Source organism: Leptonotus elevatus, chromosome 3, assembly GCF_054856555.1.
Source record: "Leptonotus elevatus isolate MCC_2025b chromosome 3, RoL_Lele_1.0, whole genome shotgun sequence".
NCBI classification, from domain to species: Eukaryota; Metazoa; Chordata; class Actinopteri; order Syngnathiformes; family Syngnathidae; genus Leptonotus; species Leptonotus elevatus.
This window is the reverse complement of record NC_141241.1, coordinates 11231322-11248534: the sequence shown is the minus strand read 5'-3', so window position 1 is coordinate 11248534 and position 17213 is coordinate 11231322. Positions and strand designations below refer to the sequence as shown.

Below are 17213 nucleotides of genomic sequence, written 5' to 3'. Positions count from 1 at the left end.
AGAAGTTGTTTTTTTATTTAAATGGGAATTTTAGTTAAATCTACTTCTTAAATATTTAATTTGTTATTGACCTGATCTTTTTTAACATTATTTTTTTATTTACCATATTTCATTAGTTTTATGTAAAACAAAAGTTGTCTAACGCAATTGATTTAATTATGGATGAAATATGCAGAATTTTCAGTATCTGTAAAATAATTTCATTTATTTTGTAATTTAAAACAACTGGTTGACAAAATGATTTATTTTTTGTTTAAAATAATCTTGTTTTAAAACAAATATTTTAAATGGTTATTTTTAAGTTTGTTTGATTTATTTATTTATTTTATTATTTGTATTAATTTGGTCATTTTCTAAATACATATAATACATTTTTGGGGATCTTTGTAAAAATCATTTAATTAATTTTGCAATTTTAAATGGTTGTTAAATTTCAATTAAAATATTTAAAATTCTTAATTAAAATATTTTCACTCTGTAATTTAAAATGATCCGATGATTTAGTATTTGATCTAATATAACATTTTATGGCTCCGCTTTTGCACCCTATTTCCTGCATTATCAGGTCTGGAGTCCCTCCGTGACAGCGCCCACTCCACGCCGGTGCGCTCCGTCTCCCACGGGGATTGCTACCTGGCCACCCAAGGCCGCACGGTGGACCGCGGCGAGGCGAGCGCGTCATCGGTCATCTCGGACGAGGCGTACAGCCCCTCGGACAGCGTCTTGCCCACGCCTGTGGCCGAACACGGGATGGAGATGCACCTCAACTGCGCCCCCTGCAGCGTCGACGAGGATGGCGCATCGCTGGAGGCTTCGGACAAAAGAGCCGGGAGGAAAGCTCCGCGAGTGCTTAAGAGCCGACCGTCGCCCCCTAGTGACGTGGAGGAGCTGCACAAGTTCATCCTGAGCGTTCTGCGCCTTTTCCTGGTCACCATCGGACTGCTCTTCGCCCTTCTGCTGCTCCTCATCGTGCTGACAGAGTCCGACCTGGACATCGCCTTCCTGAGAGACATCCGCAAGACACCCGAATTCCAGCAGTTCCACTTTGAGTACTTCTGCCCGCTGCGGCGCTGGTTCGCCTGTAAACTCAGATGGATGGGTGGACTCCTCATCAGCAAGTAAAGATTAAGAAGAAGAATGGAAAAGAAGATGGCCGTCTTTTTCCCAGCTTTTCCTAAATCACAAGCCACGGATTGTCCAATGTAGGATCTCTCTTTTTGTTTCCTGTGCTTCATGAATATAATTATAATATAGTGGCCATCCAATTCAAATGTTGTTTGGAAGCTTAAGAAAAGATAATAATGATCACTTTGGATTGACATTTTCAAGGGCCTAAAAAAAAAAGAAGTTGTGTTTTATAAAGTGCGTCTCTTGTGTGTATCACAACTGGTGCCAACACAAAATTTAAAAACAAATAAATAAATAAATATGGCAAATGTAGTGATAAATGAATGCCACTCTGACAAGTGTCAACCAAATCTGAGCATTATTATGCAATTTGTGTTACAGCTCTGGAGCTCCTCAGATTGTGCAAGTGTCCCTAATGTTGAGGCCAATGAGTGTTGTGTACGTCAGGACATGATCGTAGGTTACAGATATGAGACAATGATGCGGAAGCCGATCTAAGGAATGCTGTGCTCTGTTTTCAAGCAAATAATGAGGAGGATGTTGAGCGTGAGAGAAAGTGTGAAAGGGAAGGGGATTTTGGTAATTGAAGTCAAATGTATTTGATGCGACTACAGTGTAGCAGAATGGAGGGTTTTTTGTGCCACAGTGGAATAAATACAAATGTAAAATAAATAAATAGGCGGTTTAATTAACATAAATTAATCCAAATTTTAAAATCTGTTTTATGTATATACATATGAATGTATATGTGTGTATGTGCATATATGTGTCTGTAATTTAACTTGAAAACGTCAGTTAGATTGGTAAATATGTTTCATTTGAGTTGATGAAATTATTTTTTGGCACCAAAAACCCTCCACATATAATGAATGGAATGAGGGATGTCATATTAATAAATGTAGCACTACCGTTCAAGCCATTTTGGCTGATATGAATATTAGTATTCTTTGTGAACTTCTTGCCATCAACTTTTACCATCCAAAGACTTTTGATGAAGGCTTTAGGTTAACAAAAGTGGTATTTTTAAGCTAACTAGCAGCCAAATAATGCTCACAAATACAGTATACAATCATCGATGTGAGCTGAAGCTAGTCTTGCTAGTCAAGTGTTTGACTTATCTCAATGTGTAATACTGTAACTGTACACCAACTAATTTGACATTGAAAATGTGCACAGGTGAGTAGAAGTGCAGCTTTTGGTTTGTTAGATGTTTTTTTTAATTTTTTTTTTTTAGGTACACTGACTTGGAATGGATTTGCAATAGAGCCTCAGATAGGTCCTGTTTACTGTTTTGCTACTTTTCATCACCACACCAAAGAAACCTGTTTTGTGTTGCTTTAGCCTTAGCCTGCAGTGTCTTTGACTGGACAAATGAAAATACTGTAGTGAGTGACAATTGTCCAAAATGCACCATGTGGAAAATGTAATTAGACACCTCTTAAAATAGCTTGCACACCCCCATGTTCATACTGGTGTAATGTATGATTCCAAGGTTTGTGTTCCCACATAGCAAGGTCCAAAAAAGTGTACTTGTATGAACTTGCCCACAGGGGCTCACTCAAAATTCCCACAGCGACTATCTATTCGGCACTTTCAATTAACTGGCCTGGTTTCTTCTCATTGCTTTTGTCCACATGGTGCATGTACAAGCAGTCATGGATCAGGAAGACGTGATCATTTGCAGTCAGAGTAGAGCTCTTGCTCCGCCCCTCCAAGCCAGCAATCGTCGTATGAACGCCCTAATTATTAGCCATGACAGGTTGGACACTAAGAGAAACAAATAATGAATAAAGGATAACATTTTTGCTTCATTTTGGTGAGCATGCTTACAACGGTGTCACGTATGCACTCCCTAATTGCTATCGTCCCGCAAAGCACTGGATAGGTTTGACGGTTTTTAATGACAAAAAAGGCTAAACAAAGGCTTCTGTTTTGCTTCATTATGGCAAGCAAGCATCTTGTATGAACTCCCTGATCGCTAGTGATCTCCATAATGCATTCAGTATGACACTAAAGGAAACAAATGATGAAACAAAAGCTTACGTTTTTTTGCCTCATTCTTTGACGAGCAAGTATCAAGTCGGTGACATTTACAATATGAACTCTCTAATGCATTAGGTTTGGCACAAGGGGGGGAAAAAAATAAATCTTGGCAAGCATGCATTAGGCGGTGACACGTATGAACTCCCTAATCACTAGCCACACACATTGGATGTGATACAAAGAAACAAATGTTGGGGGGGAAAAAAGCGTTTTACATATTTGCCTACTTTATGTAAGCGAACCTCGGGTGTTGACATTTGTGAACTCCCTAACTACTAGTATCCCGCAAAGCATTGAGTTTGTTTTGACTCAAAGGTAAACAAAAGCTTGTTTTTGCTTCATTGTGGCAAGCAAATATATTGTATGAATTCCCAGAGCACTAGCCATCAAATAATGCATTGAGTATGATGCTAAAGGAAACAAATGGTGAAACAAAAATGCTGATTATAGGTCAGCAAGCGTCACCTGGTGCCACGTATGAACTCCCCATGTATCCGATGATGCAGTAGTTTGTAAGGTTTTGGAGTGCCCTGACACATGAACAAATTTGAGAGTTACTAAATCTGCATTGTTTTAATTTGTACTTGCAAGACTTAATTAGCAGGATATTGTGATAAGATCACTGGGTGTGGCACAAAGGGAAGCACACGATCAAACATATGCATTAGGGTTACGTTTTTGCCTCTCATCAGTAGTACAGTATTTCTATGTAAAAAGCAATAAATAGTGTGGGTCATAAATATGAACCCTAATCTTCAGATTGAAGTTTTTGTGGTCACAAAGCCTGTGGATGCATGTGTGAAGGATCTGTTACTGCAGTGTTAATGGAATTCAGAGTGTTGCCCCATCATTGATTTACTTTGGCTCAAAGTTTTGAAATGGACACGACAAAAGACGCGCCGCTGTCAGAACGAGTAGCATGTTAGCTCCAGGACTTTGTTTCATTGCTGTTAGCGTAACCGTGGAGCCCGGATAGTATGATTGATGGTATGATCTTATAGCGTGCGCTTTCTCCAATCCATCATGGCTCTGCACATCGAACAGTGTCTGTAAGCATGTCTTCTGCATTTGTTGCCTCCTGACCAGACAGATTGATTCAACTGAAGACTGATTTACTCTGTTTATGAATAAATATATATTCTTGACATGTGTCAACTACTGTACTGTAATCGCCATCTTAAATCATGCAAGAGGAAACTTGCATATCAATCAAGCAGTGAGGAAGAGCTACAGATTATAAAAGACATTTAAGACAATCAGGCCTGACTAAAGTAATTTCTCGAGAAGACGTTTATGTAATCATACATGAGGCCTAATTGTGAAGTGACTCCTGAAGATTTGTAACAAAAGGAATTTTAGCCAATCAGAGGCCTAAAATAAATGTTTTTTAACATACATTAAATGTGCTAAAATTACTCCTAAAACATTCATCAATAATGCAGAATCTACAGGATGGATGAATGTTTCAAGAGTCTCTCTCCATATAGATGAAAACGTGCATTGATATATATGGTAGAATCAACAAGTCGTCCAACAAGTCTCATCGCATAATCATGTGTGTGGCATACTGGCCTGATCAGATTACATTTGGAAGGTCTTCATTAGATGTTATTCACGGAAAAGGCTAAAAACGTTTTAAATCCTAAAAACAGGTCCACACGTCTTAAGTAACCACATACAGTATGTGCGCAATGATGTGAAATTATTCGGAATGTTGATAGACCCACGATACAAATAATCACAATAACAATGATGTGATGAATAAATATTCTCGGGCAAATTAAAACTGAGCAGTATCTTTGAAAATTTTGAACCAGCTCATGATTGAGCAGATGCAGTTGTGCCAAGGAAACATGACACTGCCATCTTGAGGCTGTTACGGGAAAATGAACGCCAATGACAACTGTTAATTGTTATAAATTCATTAGAAAAACTTCAACCATGTACATGCAGCCCATCACAAAAATAAACAGCAGTTTGCACTTACACAAAATTCAGACAGACACAAAAAGAACACAAAACAGTACTAGCGTTAGGGTTCTGCTGAACGTAACATTTTTTTTAAAACTCTTATTTATCTTTGAACTATTGCCACCATTGTCATTGCTGAAACCCCAAAGGCAACCTGGAGTGGCAGGAGTGTCAATCTGAGAAGACGTGCAGGCGTCCGGACGAGTTACCGCCCAGGATGGCGTTTCGAGTGGGGTGGAAGGCCGTGACGGACAGCACCGTGCTGAGGTTCTCCGCGTCTTTGAACGTGTGCAGGAGGCGACCGCTCTCATGGAACACATGCACCCTGCGAGGCCTTGACAAGCTGCCTACCAAAAGGCAGTCCTCCTGCTTAGGGTCCCACACTGCTGACAGTTTGGACAGCCAGCGGCCCGTCCTCATGTCATGGCTGCGAATGGAAAGGAGAAATTGTTTCCACCACTCAAGTTTGACAAGGTTACAAAAAGTATCGAAGCTAGAAAAGCACCACAATGCATAATTCCAGGCATATTTAGATGTTCTCCATGCATTCCAATCAAGGTTATTTTAGTTGACTAAAATTAACAAAATAACAAAAATTCCAAAAACATTTTTGTTAAAATAAAAACGAAAATGCTAAAAAAAAAAAAAAAATTACATTTTACATATACAAAACTAACAAAAATGACTGAAAATGTCCATAGTTTTCATATTTGGTAATTAATACAATACATGAGACTTTGGGGTTGATTTAAAATGTGATTCAAGTATATTTATTTTGATATTAACTGGAATAAACACGTTTGAAAGTGTGCCGCACAGAAGTGACGTCATCTACCAGCAGCCAATAGAAAAGCACCTTCAGATGACGTCACTTCTAAGCGACAATTTTACGTGCTTGACTTTTGGCTCCAATGGCTTAATTCAGCTGAAACGCAAACGCTAGGTAAGAAGTGCGTTACTTTTTCATTTTACCATGGTATTTATTAAGCCTTGCAAACAAGTATTTCACTTTTTTTTTATAACTAATACTTAAACTAACAAAATTTAAAAAACAAACTCAAAACTAAATAAAAATTAACTATAACGAAAATTTCCAAAACTATAATAACTGATTCCAATAGACAAATGGATAAAAGTAATGTTATGGCCTCTTTGCACTACACTGTATCTATAACACAGCTCAACTCACAAGCTTTTCCACTGGCAGTGCTAGTATCTGGTCCGCCAACTTTTTAATATGTGAGGATACATGCAAGAAAGTAAAAATATAAACACATATGCTATCTTACCATGTGCCTTAGAGGTGTACTTTGCACTGCAGTGTTAATTCTCCATTCTTATTTTCTTGTCTTCAGAGTCCTCTTAGATAAAAATTGCGGTCCTCGGTTTAAGTCAGAATTCTATTCCTGCGGCGGTGACCCGAATACAAAACAAAGTCGACTCGAAACGAGCAGCAGTCTTTCACTACTGCATTTGCGCCAGTTTAAGTCGTCATTTCAGTAAAGATTTGAATGAAAAACACTTCAAGGCCATAAATATAAATCTAAGAAATGAACAACAGTACGGATGGCCATTACCGAGTAATGGTTGTTTAACCCTGCTCTGTAAAAGGTACCTGATGGATGTCAGCAGGGGGGCTTCGGCCATCATGGTGGACGTGTCATACACTCTGTTCACCCATAAAAAAATAAAAAGACGTGAGAAAAGCTGTTCGCACTTAAAAGCAGGAAGGAAGAATGTGCTGACCTTATAAAGTTGTCCATACAAGAAGTGACCACTCGGTTGCCTGTGCATGGAGAGAAGTAGCAACTGGATATGCTTAACGAGTGACCCTGGAGCTGGCAGACCGCTTGACTTCTTGCCTTCTTCAAATGCCGCACGTCATAAATACTCACCACTCTGAGGATCAATCACTTGATTAGTGCACTCAAAGCCAATGACGAACGTAAACAAAGTATTACGTCGACCATCCACACCTGCTCTCGGACACGGCAAAGTATTGTTGTTGTAGCGGGTGAACACTGACACAGCGCAAAACCTTGGGGTCCAGCGAGTGGAGGGACTCGTGTGAAGTTCTGCTCAGCCGCAAGAATGTTTATTCATGAATGAGCACCACAGCGCACACAGCAGAATACGGCAGAGAACGATACACTACCCTGGGGTACGCCGGTCCACAACGGCGACATTTCCATACCAGTCCCCGACCACTAGTGTCGAACAGTCATGTGACAGGAAGTCAAAGGTTTTCAGGCCATCTTCAATGTTGTATACCTACAGTGCACGCAAACGTTTGATGAATGCTGACATTTTACATGGAGATGATTCTTTTCAGAGGTTATTGCAGCTTAGCAGGACTATAACACAACTCACGTCATCAAAGGCCCCCTTCTCCACATCCATGCAGCGCAAAGACCCATCATAGCTGAGACTCAGCAGCTGAGCGGGGTGCGCCTTGGAGAAGGCCAAGCAGCCCACGGGGCGAGTGTGGGGCTCGAAAAGGAGAACACCGTCGTCGCCCCAGTTACTGCCCTGAGGGAGGAACCACAGAGGAAGAGAAAAGCACACTTTGGTCAAAAACACAAACAAGCAATCACATTACAGACACAATGAAGTATTATAAAGAAAACCCACCACACTCCAGAGGGCCACGTTCCCGTACTTGTCACCGGCGGCCATTAGCAGGCGAGTGGTAGCAGGGTGGAAGGCTGCTGAGAAAATGCGCGATTTCACAACTTTGACCACCTGCTCTTCACTTGTCCTCATCTTCGTCAGCGAAGAGCAGTACCTTCAACAAAGAATTCACTTCTCAGCATTTGTGTGGCCATTTTGGAATTACAAGAGCAAAAAAAAGAAAGAAAAGTTACACGTACTCTTTCAAAACGACTTTCACTCCTTTTTCATTTGAAGAGACCTGAAAAGATAAAAATTAAATTCACCGACTGTTCTTTATTTCAAATTAATTCGTAAAGTGTTGTTCAGATACTGTTTTCTTGGCCCTGATACCGATTCCGATACCCAGTTTTGCACCGATACCTAGTTTTGTTTTTTCAACATGGAAAAGCTGTCCTGACATTGTTTCAGAGCATTCAAGGGCCAATAGGATATCTTGGCATGCAGTGAAGATAAGCAAGGCACAAGATGCTGCATCCAAAGTCCTATATTAGCGTCGGAAATAATAGTATCGGCATGCTACTTGTTAGTTCTTGCCGATGCAAGTTTTTACCTTCAGACCGATAGATAGTCCCAGTGGACATGACATATATGCGCGTCTAAACCAATACAAAGCATAATTTGGATGATGTCAACACTTCTGGTTCATGATTGTGATTGGTTAGTTAAGAGCCAATCGCAAGTTAATTTGCATGATGTTCATGTTAAAAATGTTGCATATACAACACATTACAGCCATATTATCCTGCCGTCCACTATAACAACTAAAAACATGAGATACCCCCCCCCAAAAAAAAATTCCATGTTGTTCTTATGTGGAAAATTTGTCAAAATCAGCAAAAAAAGGAACAAAATTTTGCCCAGCAGAAAAATTGCGGGTCTGAAAGGGCTACTGCAGTACCAAGGCCTCTCCCGATACCTGTATCGGAACAACACTATTCGTAAACAACTTTTTGCATCTAATACAATGTAGTATATATAGCTGAGTGAGATGAAGACGAACGTCTTACATGTGGCCATTTAATTTACATGTATGGACTGTTTATGACAAAGCTAACTGTTATCTTCATGCTTGAATGTCTTTCCATAAAATTACACCAAATTCCCATGGAAAGTTTGCAATCTGGAAACTTTCCAGTAATTTACTGAAAAATGTCCACATCTTTGCAACCTATATTTTGAGTCTTTACCTCTGAGTAGAGTTGGAAAAATTCAGGTGGTAGCTGGCTTCCTTCGGCCATGTTGACAGGTTCCATTGGAAGCGGCCCTGCAGGCTTCTTGGGCTGGAAAAGGATTAGAACTGATAAACAGAAGTACATACAGCACAAGAGGCATTTTTTGCGGCACTACCTGTATTAGGACATCTGATTCTCTTGGTTCGAGGGGAAGAGTGAAGAACTCTGCTTGTTTGTTTTGGAGACGAAGGGACTTTCGAGGTGGGAGGACTTCTTTTACTATTGCCAGTGACCTGCCACCACAGAAGATCATTGCAGAGTCAACATGTGCTCAAAATGTGTTGGTTTGAAACTGAATCAAGTAGCAAATCATGAAGAGAAGATATAACACGCAGAGAACAGCCGAGTCAGCAGTCGCACCTTGTCAGACCCTTCCCCGATGCCTGTCGTTTTGCTGACGATGGCTTCAAGTCCTTGGATGCCTTCAGGGAAAAAGATGAAGGATGAAAACAGGACATATTAGGGAAATGTACTTTTTAAATTATTGTAGACAATTAAAGGTGCCGAGTCACACAACACGCAGGATGGCTAAGCAGCCAATCGTACACTCTCATTTACTGACACCCATGTCACTTACCAGGCCAAGACTCGCCTTTTACCGCCAAACACACACTGAATCACAGACCACAGTACAACTTGATGATGGTGACCCCAAGTGGACAAAAAAAAAAGTGGGGGAAAAATAACTGCAATGCACAAGTACATTGTGAAATATTGCAAAATAAAATTTTATTAAATTACTCAATTAATGGCTACTCGATTCTTAAACAAAAAAAAAACTGCAGCCCTATTTGAGAATCTTTCATTTAAGAATGGAGATAAACAGGTGGCAGTCTTTTCATTGATGTGCAGACAGGTCACTTCTGTGTTACATTGGGAACAAAATGTAAACCTGACCCAGAAAAGCAGTTTCTACTTTCCATATACTGTAAAGTAGAAGAAACTGCTTTTCTGGGTGACGTTTTGTTCCCATCATAACGTTTTTTCTTTTTTTTTTGGAGAGAGAAATAACAGTTTTTCTTGTCGACAATAAATTTTGGGCAAGTTCAAAATTTCTTGAACATGTTATGTTGTGAACATCTGGTGAACGTCTGTGTCCGTTTGCAACCTTGAACGAGCCCTGATGAAAAATCAGCATTCGCTACCTTCACAAACACTCGCAAGCCTTCGCCGCTCAGTGACGCGGGTTTTTCGAGCATCTGGTGTTGTTAATCAATTGACTTTTCTGCAAAAATCCAGATGATTGTCAGATATACCATGTGCTGAGCTACCTGAAAAAGATTGATAGAAGAGAGGAAAGCTTGATTCTGCCTGATGTTCTCCAGACGCTCCAGTTCATACGCTGAGAGTCCTGCACCCTGTGACAAACAAATGACATTGATATTGATATTGTGGAAAAGTTGTATACACTTTGAATCCGTTTGCACTATTACTTACATTTGTGACCTCTGTGTCACTATTTTCCGTAGTTGAAGAGGCCTCCTTTTCTTTATGCGGTTTGTTTTCTATGTTGTGCTCCTAAACATGTTGAGGGGAAAAATGTAAGAATGTCACTTTAGATGATGCCTGGCCAGCATGTTACATTTACTTAAAGCCAGTCTCAGAAATTAACATAGAAATGGTGTTGATTCACAAAAGAGAATGGGAAACCTGACAAGAGCTCAATACAAGTACATTTTTAAGGCATGCTTCCTACCTTCTTATCATCTATTCTATTGATAGAGACAGAGTAGCTTCATCTTTTAGAGAGCCTGAGCAGCAGTAAGCACAGATTCAAATCCGGTACTGGACTGTGAGGCGGACATAACCAATAAGCACTACCCCAAGATGCAGCCCTCCGCAATACAATGAGATCCAATACAGTACAAGACTTGTGCTGAAAAACTCTGGCTTTTAGCTTCCTCAATCCTGGTTGTAGCAGGTCATGTTAATGGAGTCTCACCTTTCTTCTGCGTCGTGGAGTAGCAGGAGGAAGAGGAGGAGGAAGAGGAGGAGAGTATCGAAGGCGCTTGAGTGCCAGGGCGGTTCGAGATGATCTCCTGATTCCTTCCATCTGGACTGGCGTCACTACCTGCCAGGTTAACAACAGCATCACTTAAAAACAGCTTTTACTCATGTCAACACCGAAATAGTACCGAACAGTATCTAATAAACAATAGTTTTAATAATAATTAAACAAAACCTTCATACATCACTTATCAAATTTGCATTTAAATATATTTTTTTTTTACATTGTTCTCTATAGTGTGGGAGGTTTTCATCTTCTTTCTATAGTCTTTTGTGAGTTATAAGTACAATATTTAGTTATGTGTGAAACAACAAGTGTTTATTTATTTTGTTTACTTTAAATTATATCAGTCTGTATTTCTGAATATGAAATTTGTGTGGTAAACGTAAAAGTTTTACGTTTTACTAAAGAACCAATTGTTCTTTAGCGTATACTGTACATTCATCATAAGTCAAAGCGGACGACAAGCAGAAAAGAAACACTCGAAACAGAAGCAGTCATTGAAACTAACCGCCAAACAACCGTTACCTTATCGACAGCGTCGCGCTTGAAACGTCCCGTCTCCATAAAGTGTTTGTTGGAACTTCAAAAAACAAACGGATAAATTTTCAGTAGAACACTGGCCGCTCCACGTACCTTAGCTGGAAGTCTAGTTTCGTAATTGTTGAAGCGCCTTAGAGTTGGCGCCTCTACGTTGTGTAACGAGCTCGCCGTGCAGTGTTGTGAAACGGAATTCCGGCAGCTCATTGGTCAATTTAATGATGTTGTCATAAATAAAGGACGGCGCTTTTGCTGTCGATAGCCAATGGACGGTCTAGAAATTTAGCATCACTTCCGCATGTCGCTTCAGCGAACGCGTGTGTTCTGTCGTCAGATGACAGTGAAAGAAAGAAATGAATTTTATATTGTTGTAAAAATATTGTAATACGGTCTTGAAAAATTATGTAAATAAACTAAATGAACAACTAATTTACATTGATTCCTAAATATTATCCCATTGAAAATAACTTCTGAAATAAGTATTATTTCAATATGCCCAATATATAAATTCTTTCTTCAAGGCAAGATTTCATTGCAAAATAACTTACACATTATTTATCTTGTAAACAAATATATGTACATGGACAAATTATTAAAATAAAATAATAAAATTGTCATCAAAAGAAAAATCTAAATGTTTAACACATTCCAAAAGTTGTAATACATTTCACTTTTGTTTTGTGAGAGTTTTGATTAGTCTACCTATTTTTTTCAGCTTTCATTTATTGACATTTTTTTTTAAGGCTCATTAATTTCTAGCCCTTAGACATTACAGTACAGTAGTACCAATGCAGGGTTAATAGGTTATGTATGGAAATGGCTGCTAATGAGTGAACAAACTTCAGTCAAATCAATACTGACCTCATGTAATTCAAAAAACAAAAAACAAAACATTTTGATCCAGGGAAATTCAGTTATTAATATCTATAAATCAATCTATGTTAGTATATTTCTATAATTATTGGCTTTGTATTATTTATTTTTGTCACATTTGAGGGATTTGTCATAGTGTTATGCAGACATAAGATGGACACCAGTGCAGGAAAGCAGGCAACTAAAGCAAGAGTTCAGAGGTCTCTCAAAAATATATATTTATTTGCAAAAAACAGGCATATCGGACCGTTTTGTTATTTAAAGCTACTCGCTTGAGAGCTTTGCACTAACTCAATACAAGCTGGCTTCACAATGTTAAAAGGAAGATTTGCTATGTCCATTCTTGTCATGTGAAATGGACCAATGGAAAAGTGTTTTGTGTACTTTCTGGGAAAAATGGAAGAAAAAAAAACTAGCACTGCAATAGAATACATCCATGACACCAGTAATGCAGAAAGTCACATTACATGGTGATTTGAGAGCAACATATTTTGCGTTACAGATGTGGACTCCCATACACATGGGTTTGTCATGGTGGCAGGCCTGTTAGACAACAAAACCAGAGTGTTTCATGCTGTTTTATGTTCATAATCCATTCTTCACCAATGCATATCCAAGACCTTGTGACTCTTTTCTCGCTTTTGTCACATGATCCATATTTGATTATTTCTTTGCCATGTTTATGAACAGAAAGTCCTGCATGTTATTTCTCAGACCAAAGGAAGTGGGTAGGAAGCACAAGCTGCCAGTCCACACATGTTCTTTCCTCGCTCGATAAGAAAATATCTGAGGGATAAAAATAAATAAAACAATGGCAATATGCAGACCTGTGGCAAAAAAAACCAACAACAACAAAGAATGGGGCTGAACTATATTACTTACCCATCCATTCCCCAGGAGACACCCCATGAGTTCTTCACGATCCAATATGGCATCGCAACGTCATCAACTCCGTAGCCCACAGCCAACACGGCGTGATTGACCGAGTAGGCCGTGTTCCTACAAAGAGTGCTTCAAAGACAGTAACAACTTCAATATAACTTCATGCAGGGGTGCAATAATGGAATACATTTTTGCTAAGTTAGCCGTGTGAAATGAGGAGCCCGTATAGCAGTACTCTAGCAAATGAGGCATGGAAACATTACATGCTCATGTGACAAGACTGTGCAATGCAAATTGCTCTTACATTTCTACATGAATCTACATTGAAAAGAAAATTCTTCAATAATAATAAAGTCTAAATATCAGTAACACTATGTTTTTATTGGTAAAAGTGAGAGCGCCTTTGTAATTCAAATCCCTTTCCATAATTTCTATCCTGGATGGATCAATGACAACATTTATAGTGCTTTTATATGCCACCACACTCGATTATAAAAACAAAACAAACAAAAATATTCAATATGTGATTTAAGAGTTATAGTTATTTTATGAAAGCTATATGGCTCAAAAACATGAAGAAAAATGCCTATATGTGAATGTAACCATAATTAATAAAAATACATGGATGCAAATCCTTAGTAATAATCGGGACCAAAAGGCCTACTGACCAAAACAACCACAATAATAAACATATTGATAAATTTATATCCCTCTCAATCAAAACTCAGCATTATTATCTTTGTCAAGGCCGAATTGTCCCTCATTTTTCATCACTTTTATTACATTTGCATAGGCTATCAATATTTACAAACTCAAACTACAACCACAATAACACATACACAAGACATAGTCAACACGAAAATATATGACTTTCCCAGTATTTGGATTGCGACAGATTGTGTCAGGGCACCTGAATGTGGCGTCTCACCTGGTGTAAACACCATCTTTATAGTGCATGAAGTCGTCCATCACCTCAAAGCCAAAAGTCACAGGGTTGAGCCGGGCCACGGCGTCCTCCATGGCCTGCTCGTCATACTGCAGACAGACATACGGTCAGTGGTGCTTTATGAGTTTTATTTGTCCCCTCAACAAGCCCCTGACTAAATTGATTCAAATATAAACTACTGGTAATTTGAAAAAAAACCATAAATTAAAATGCCAAAAAACTGACACCCTTTTTCAATTGTGTTTTAATAAAGAAAACAGTGCTGTATTTTGTAAAATAAACAAACAAATAAAATAAAATACAAAGAAATGTAGAACTGTCAAAAATATTCAAATTTAACCTAAAGAAATTGTGTGTTTTTTTTTTAAACATACTTTATATGTCCTGTAGTATTTGTGTGCCCATTGTACTCACACTCGTAATGTTGACGACATCGTGGACGAAAACTGCAGCGAGCGCTGGGTGGAAGTGGCAGGTGTCATCCTGAGGTATAACGACACAAAGGTTAATAATTGAAAATCATAATAAAAAAAATGATGATCGTACATAGCCTTTATAGGGATAGTCTTCCTCTGTCATGAGACCCTTGTTGTACTTAATGTACTCAAACGCCTGGCTGGGAAGCCCACTGAAACAAATGGAGTGTCAAAAGTGTCATCCGCACACTTGGATGATGATCATGACAATTCATTTTCAGTAAAAGATAAATAAATAATAATAATAATAATAATAATAATAATAACTACCCCATGCATCCTTGATTGTTGAAGCCCCGTGCACAGTCAATCAGCTGCTGCTCCGACTGAAACAAGAACACAGCCGTTACTCATCTCCATATTACAGAGCTTTATCAGCTTTCACGGCAATGTCACATAGAATTGGTCTGTAGATGTATCTGGGAGAAACCTGAATTTTAAGCCATTGTCCATGACAGACCAAAGCTGCAGAAACAAGAAATTGAGATGAAGTCTTGAATGTTAGATTAGCTCCCTTAATTCTAATTTTGTCCGTAGTTAAAATGACAATGTTGTGTATTGATACTTTTCCTGGCCAGATGCACTCGGCTTCTTTCCATACTGGAATGTTTTGTTTTGGGATTTTTTTTCTCCTGGAGTTGGCCTATAAGCTTAAAATGTCATATTTGATAATACTGCAGTCTTGGCAATGGCTCCATGGGCATGAATAGTTCTTTTTATTATTATATATATATTTTTTTTTTTTAATAAATTGACCACTAATACAGACAGGTACAAAACAAGTCTATTAATAATAGTTCAAATTAGTTAATAGCTAATATAACAATGAAAAGATTTATATGAGGATAGAAATAAAAGCGACAATAATAGCATGTTACAAAGTGACAAATGTAGAAAAACAGGTGAAGAATTTCTCATGAAAAGGTTTTACCAGTGATATCAGCTTTCCAGTGGCAATGGCGTTCACTGACTCCAAACATCCTGTCGCAGAGAACGTCCAACAGCTTCCACAGTGACCCTCAACAAAGAGCAAAATGACGTTTGTAGAAAAAGATTATCATCCAATAAGAAAAGATAATTGTTGTTGTTTTAGAAATAAATATTTAAGAGTTCATATGCAACCGTGAGTCATATTGGAATTATGGACAAAAAGTTCAACCCTGGTCTCATCAGACCACAGCACATTATCACGTAGATATTTGGGAGATTTTGTTTTTAGAACTAAAATTCCAATTGAAGCTATATCTAAAGTTACATTATTGTCTGTATCATGTTTGAAGATGTATTTTTCATTGTTTTTTTCTGAAGCTGCTGCAGCTTGACATTCACATCTGTGCTGTTAGGAGGCTACCTGGTTCTTTACTGGTGTTACAAAATTGCCTTTAGCCCTCCAATCAACAGATTTAGGGTAAGGTCCACTCCTGCTGACATGATTGCCCTTAGTGGCCGAACAGTTCTGCAACACACCACAATCTCATAATGTTATTTAACTTCAAATCTTTGTGAGTCTGAAGTGGAGCATACCTGCAGCTCTTGCAGGAGGAAGAATTTCTTGAACTCTTCAAATGTCATGTCTGAGAACTGGTTCAAGCCCACTACAATGGTAATAAAGACAAACTTCATTTGAGAATGTCGTGTAATTTTACCCAATCTTCCAGTTTTAATGAACAGTACTTGTGAAGGAATGAGTCTTAGCATTGTGGCGATCAACTATCTTCTTGTTCTCTGCGAAGATGTGGAGGCGACGGAAGTACTCCTCCGTGTCATACACTTTGTTATGCTGCGCGATTTAAAAAGGATACAAAATAGCTATAAAGAACAATTCATAAGGCAAAGTGTCAATTCTGTACATGGTGTAATATTGACAGTATTGTGCAAAAGGTTACCACTACTGCAGTTTTTTTTTTTATGAACATATGAGGTTCACAAAATGGATGGATGGATATTAGATAAATAACAAAACTGGCACCATTAATGTGCATGTGACATTGTACTAGTTACAGTAATAATCCAGTGGTAGATTTGGACTTTTGCACAGTACTGTATGCATGATACGTACATGTGACATCCACTGTTTGAATTGATACTCCTCTGATGGAACAATAAAGGAATATGTTAGTTAATTGTAATTTACCTCAATACATGAGTAAATACTGCATGCACTAACTGTCCTGTAAAGGTTTTTAAAATAAATTGAAAATTGAAAAAAAAAATAAAGAATTCAATTTGACAACTTACCTTCCAGTAATGTTAGTGGCTGTAAATAAGCAAATGTAAACATGGTGGTGATAAACAAGGTTACCAGCGTGAGCGCCATGATCTCCCTCACAGACTCCTCGAAGCTTTGCGAGCATCACATGACCATGGCTTCTTTTCTTTTCCACCCTTGAACAAACCCTCCCTTTGACCTCCCCCCTCGTAGCATACTTCAATGTGAGAAA

The 17213-nt window shown here is 38.5% G+C and overlaps 3 protein-coding genes across 4 annotated transcripts in view; 1 reads left to right on the top strand and 2 right to left on the bottom strand.

The window, feature by feature from the left end:
• The window catches only part of LOC147176929 (FERM domain-containing protein 5-like), a 34979-nt gene extending 30661 nt beyond the window's left edge, over positions 1-4318 (top strand). For both annotated transcript variants that reach the window (XM_086071062.1, XM_086071061.1), the window contains one exon: positions 566-4318. In XM_086071062.1, coding sequence (XP_085927188.1) covers positions 566-1122 — 557 coding nt within the window. In that variant the 3' untranslated portion in view covers positions 1123-4318. The remainder of the gene's footprint in view (positions 1-565) is intronic.
• A 759-nt stretch (positions 4319-5077) lies between these two features.
• Positions 5078-11773, bottom strand: wdr76 (WD repeat domain 76). The gene is made up of 15 exons (XM_086071060.1): positions 11584-11773; positions 10990-11118; positions 10485-10565; positions 10319-10405; positions 9408-9469; positions 9163-9280; positions 9003-9095; positions 8013-8053; positions 7774-7927; positions 7513-7671; positions 7298-7413; positions 7119-7217; positions 6889-7041; positions 6758-6811; positions 5078-5569 (listed from the first exon to the last, which is right to left on the bottom strand). The coding sequence occupies exons 1-15, from the start codon at positions 11620-11622 to the stop codon at positions 5314-5316; spliced, it is 1641 nt and encodes a 546-aa protein (XP_085927186.1). The 5' UTR covers positions 11623-11773; the 3' UTR covers positions 5078-5313.
• Positions 11774-12669: 896 nt separating this feature from the next.
• Positions 12670-17211, bottom strand: ctsh (cathepsin H). The gene is made up of 12 exons (XM_086071013.1): positions 17011-17211; positions 16832-16863; positions 16447-16552; positions 16297-16367; positions 16124-16228; positions 15704-15790; positions 15043-15098; positions 14843-14924; positions 14711-14779; positions 14279-14385; positions 13351-13479; positions 12670-13254 (listed from the first exon to the last, which is right to left on the bottom strand). Exons 1-12 carry the CDS (start codon positions 17087-17089, stop codon positions 13179-13181), a joined length of 999 nt encoding a protein of 332 aa, XP_085927139.1. The 5' UTR covers positions 17090-17211; the 3' UTR covers positions 12670-13178.
• Positions 17212-17213: the final 2 nt, after the last annotated feature.

Coding starts and splice junctions, on each gene's coding strand:
- ctsh (XM_086071013.1), bottom strand. CDS start 17,089: ATGGCGCTCACGCTGGTAACCTTGTTTATCACCACCATGTTTACATTT. Junction 16,553..16,831: donor TCAAACAGTGGATGTCACAT/GTACGTATCATG, acceptor TAAATCGCGCAG/CATAACAAAGTGTATGACAC. Junction 14,925..15,042: donor AACAATCAAGGATGCATGGG/GTAGTTATTATT, acceptor CATTTGTTTCAG/TGGGCTTCCCAGCCAGGCGT.
- wdr76 (XM_086071060.1), bottom strand. CDS start 11,622: ATGGAGACGGGACGTTTCAAGCGCGACGCTGTCGATAAG. Junction 8,054..9,002: donor TTTTCCAACTCTACTCAGAG/GTAAAGACTCAA, acceptor TTATCTTTTCAG/GTCTCTTCAAATGAAAAAGG. Junction 6,812..6,888: donor TGTATGGACAACTTTATAAG/GTCAGCACATTC, acceptor ATGGGTGAACAG/AGTGTATGACACGTCCACCA.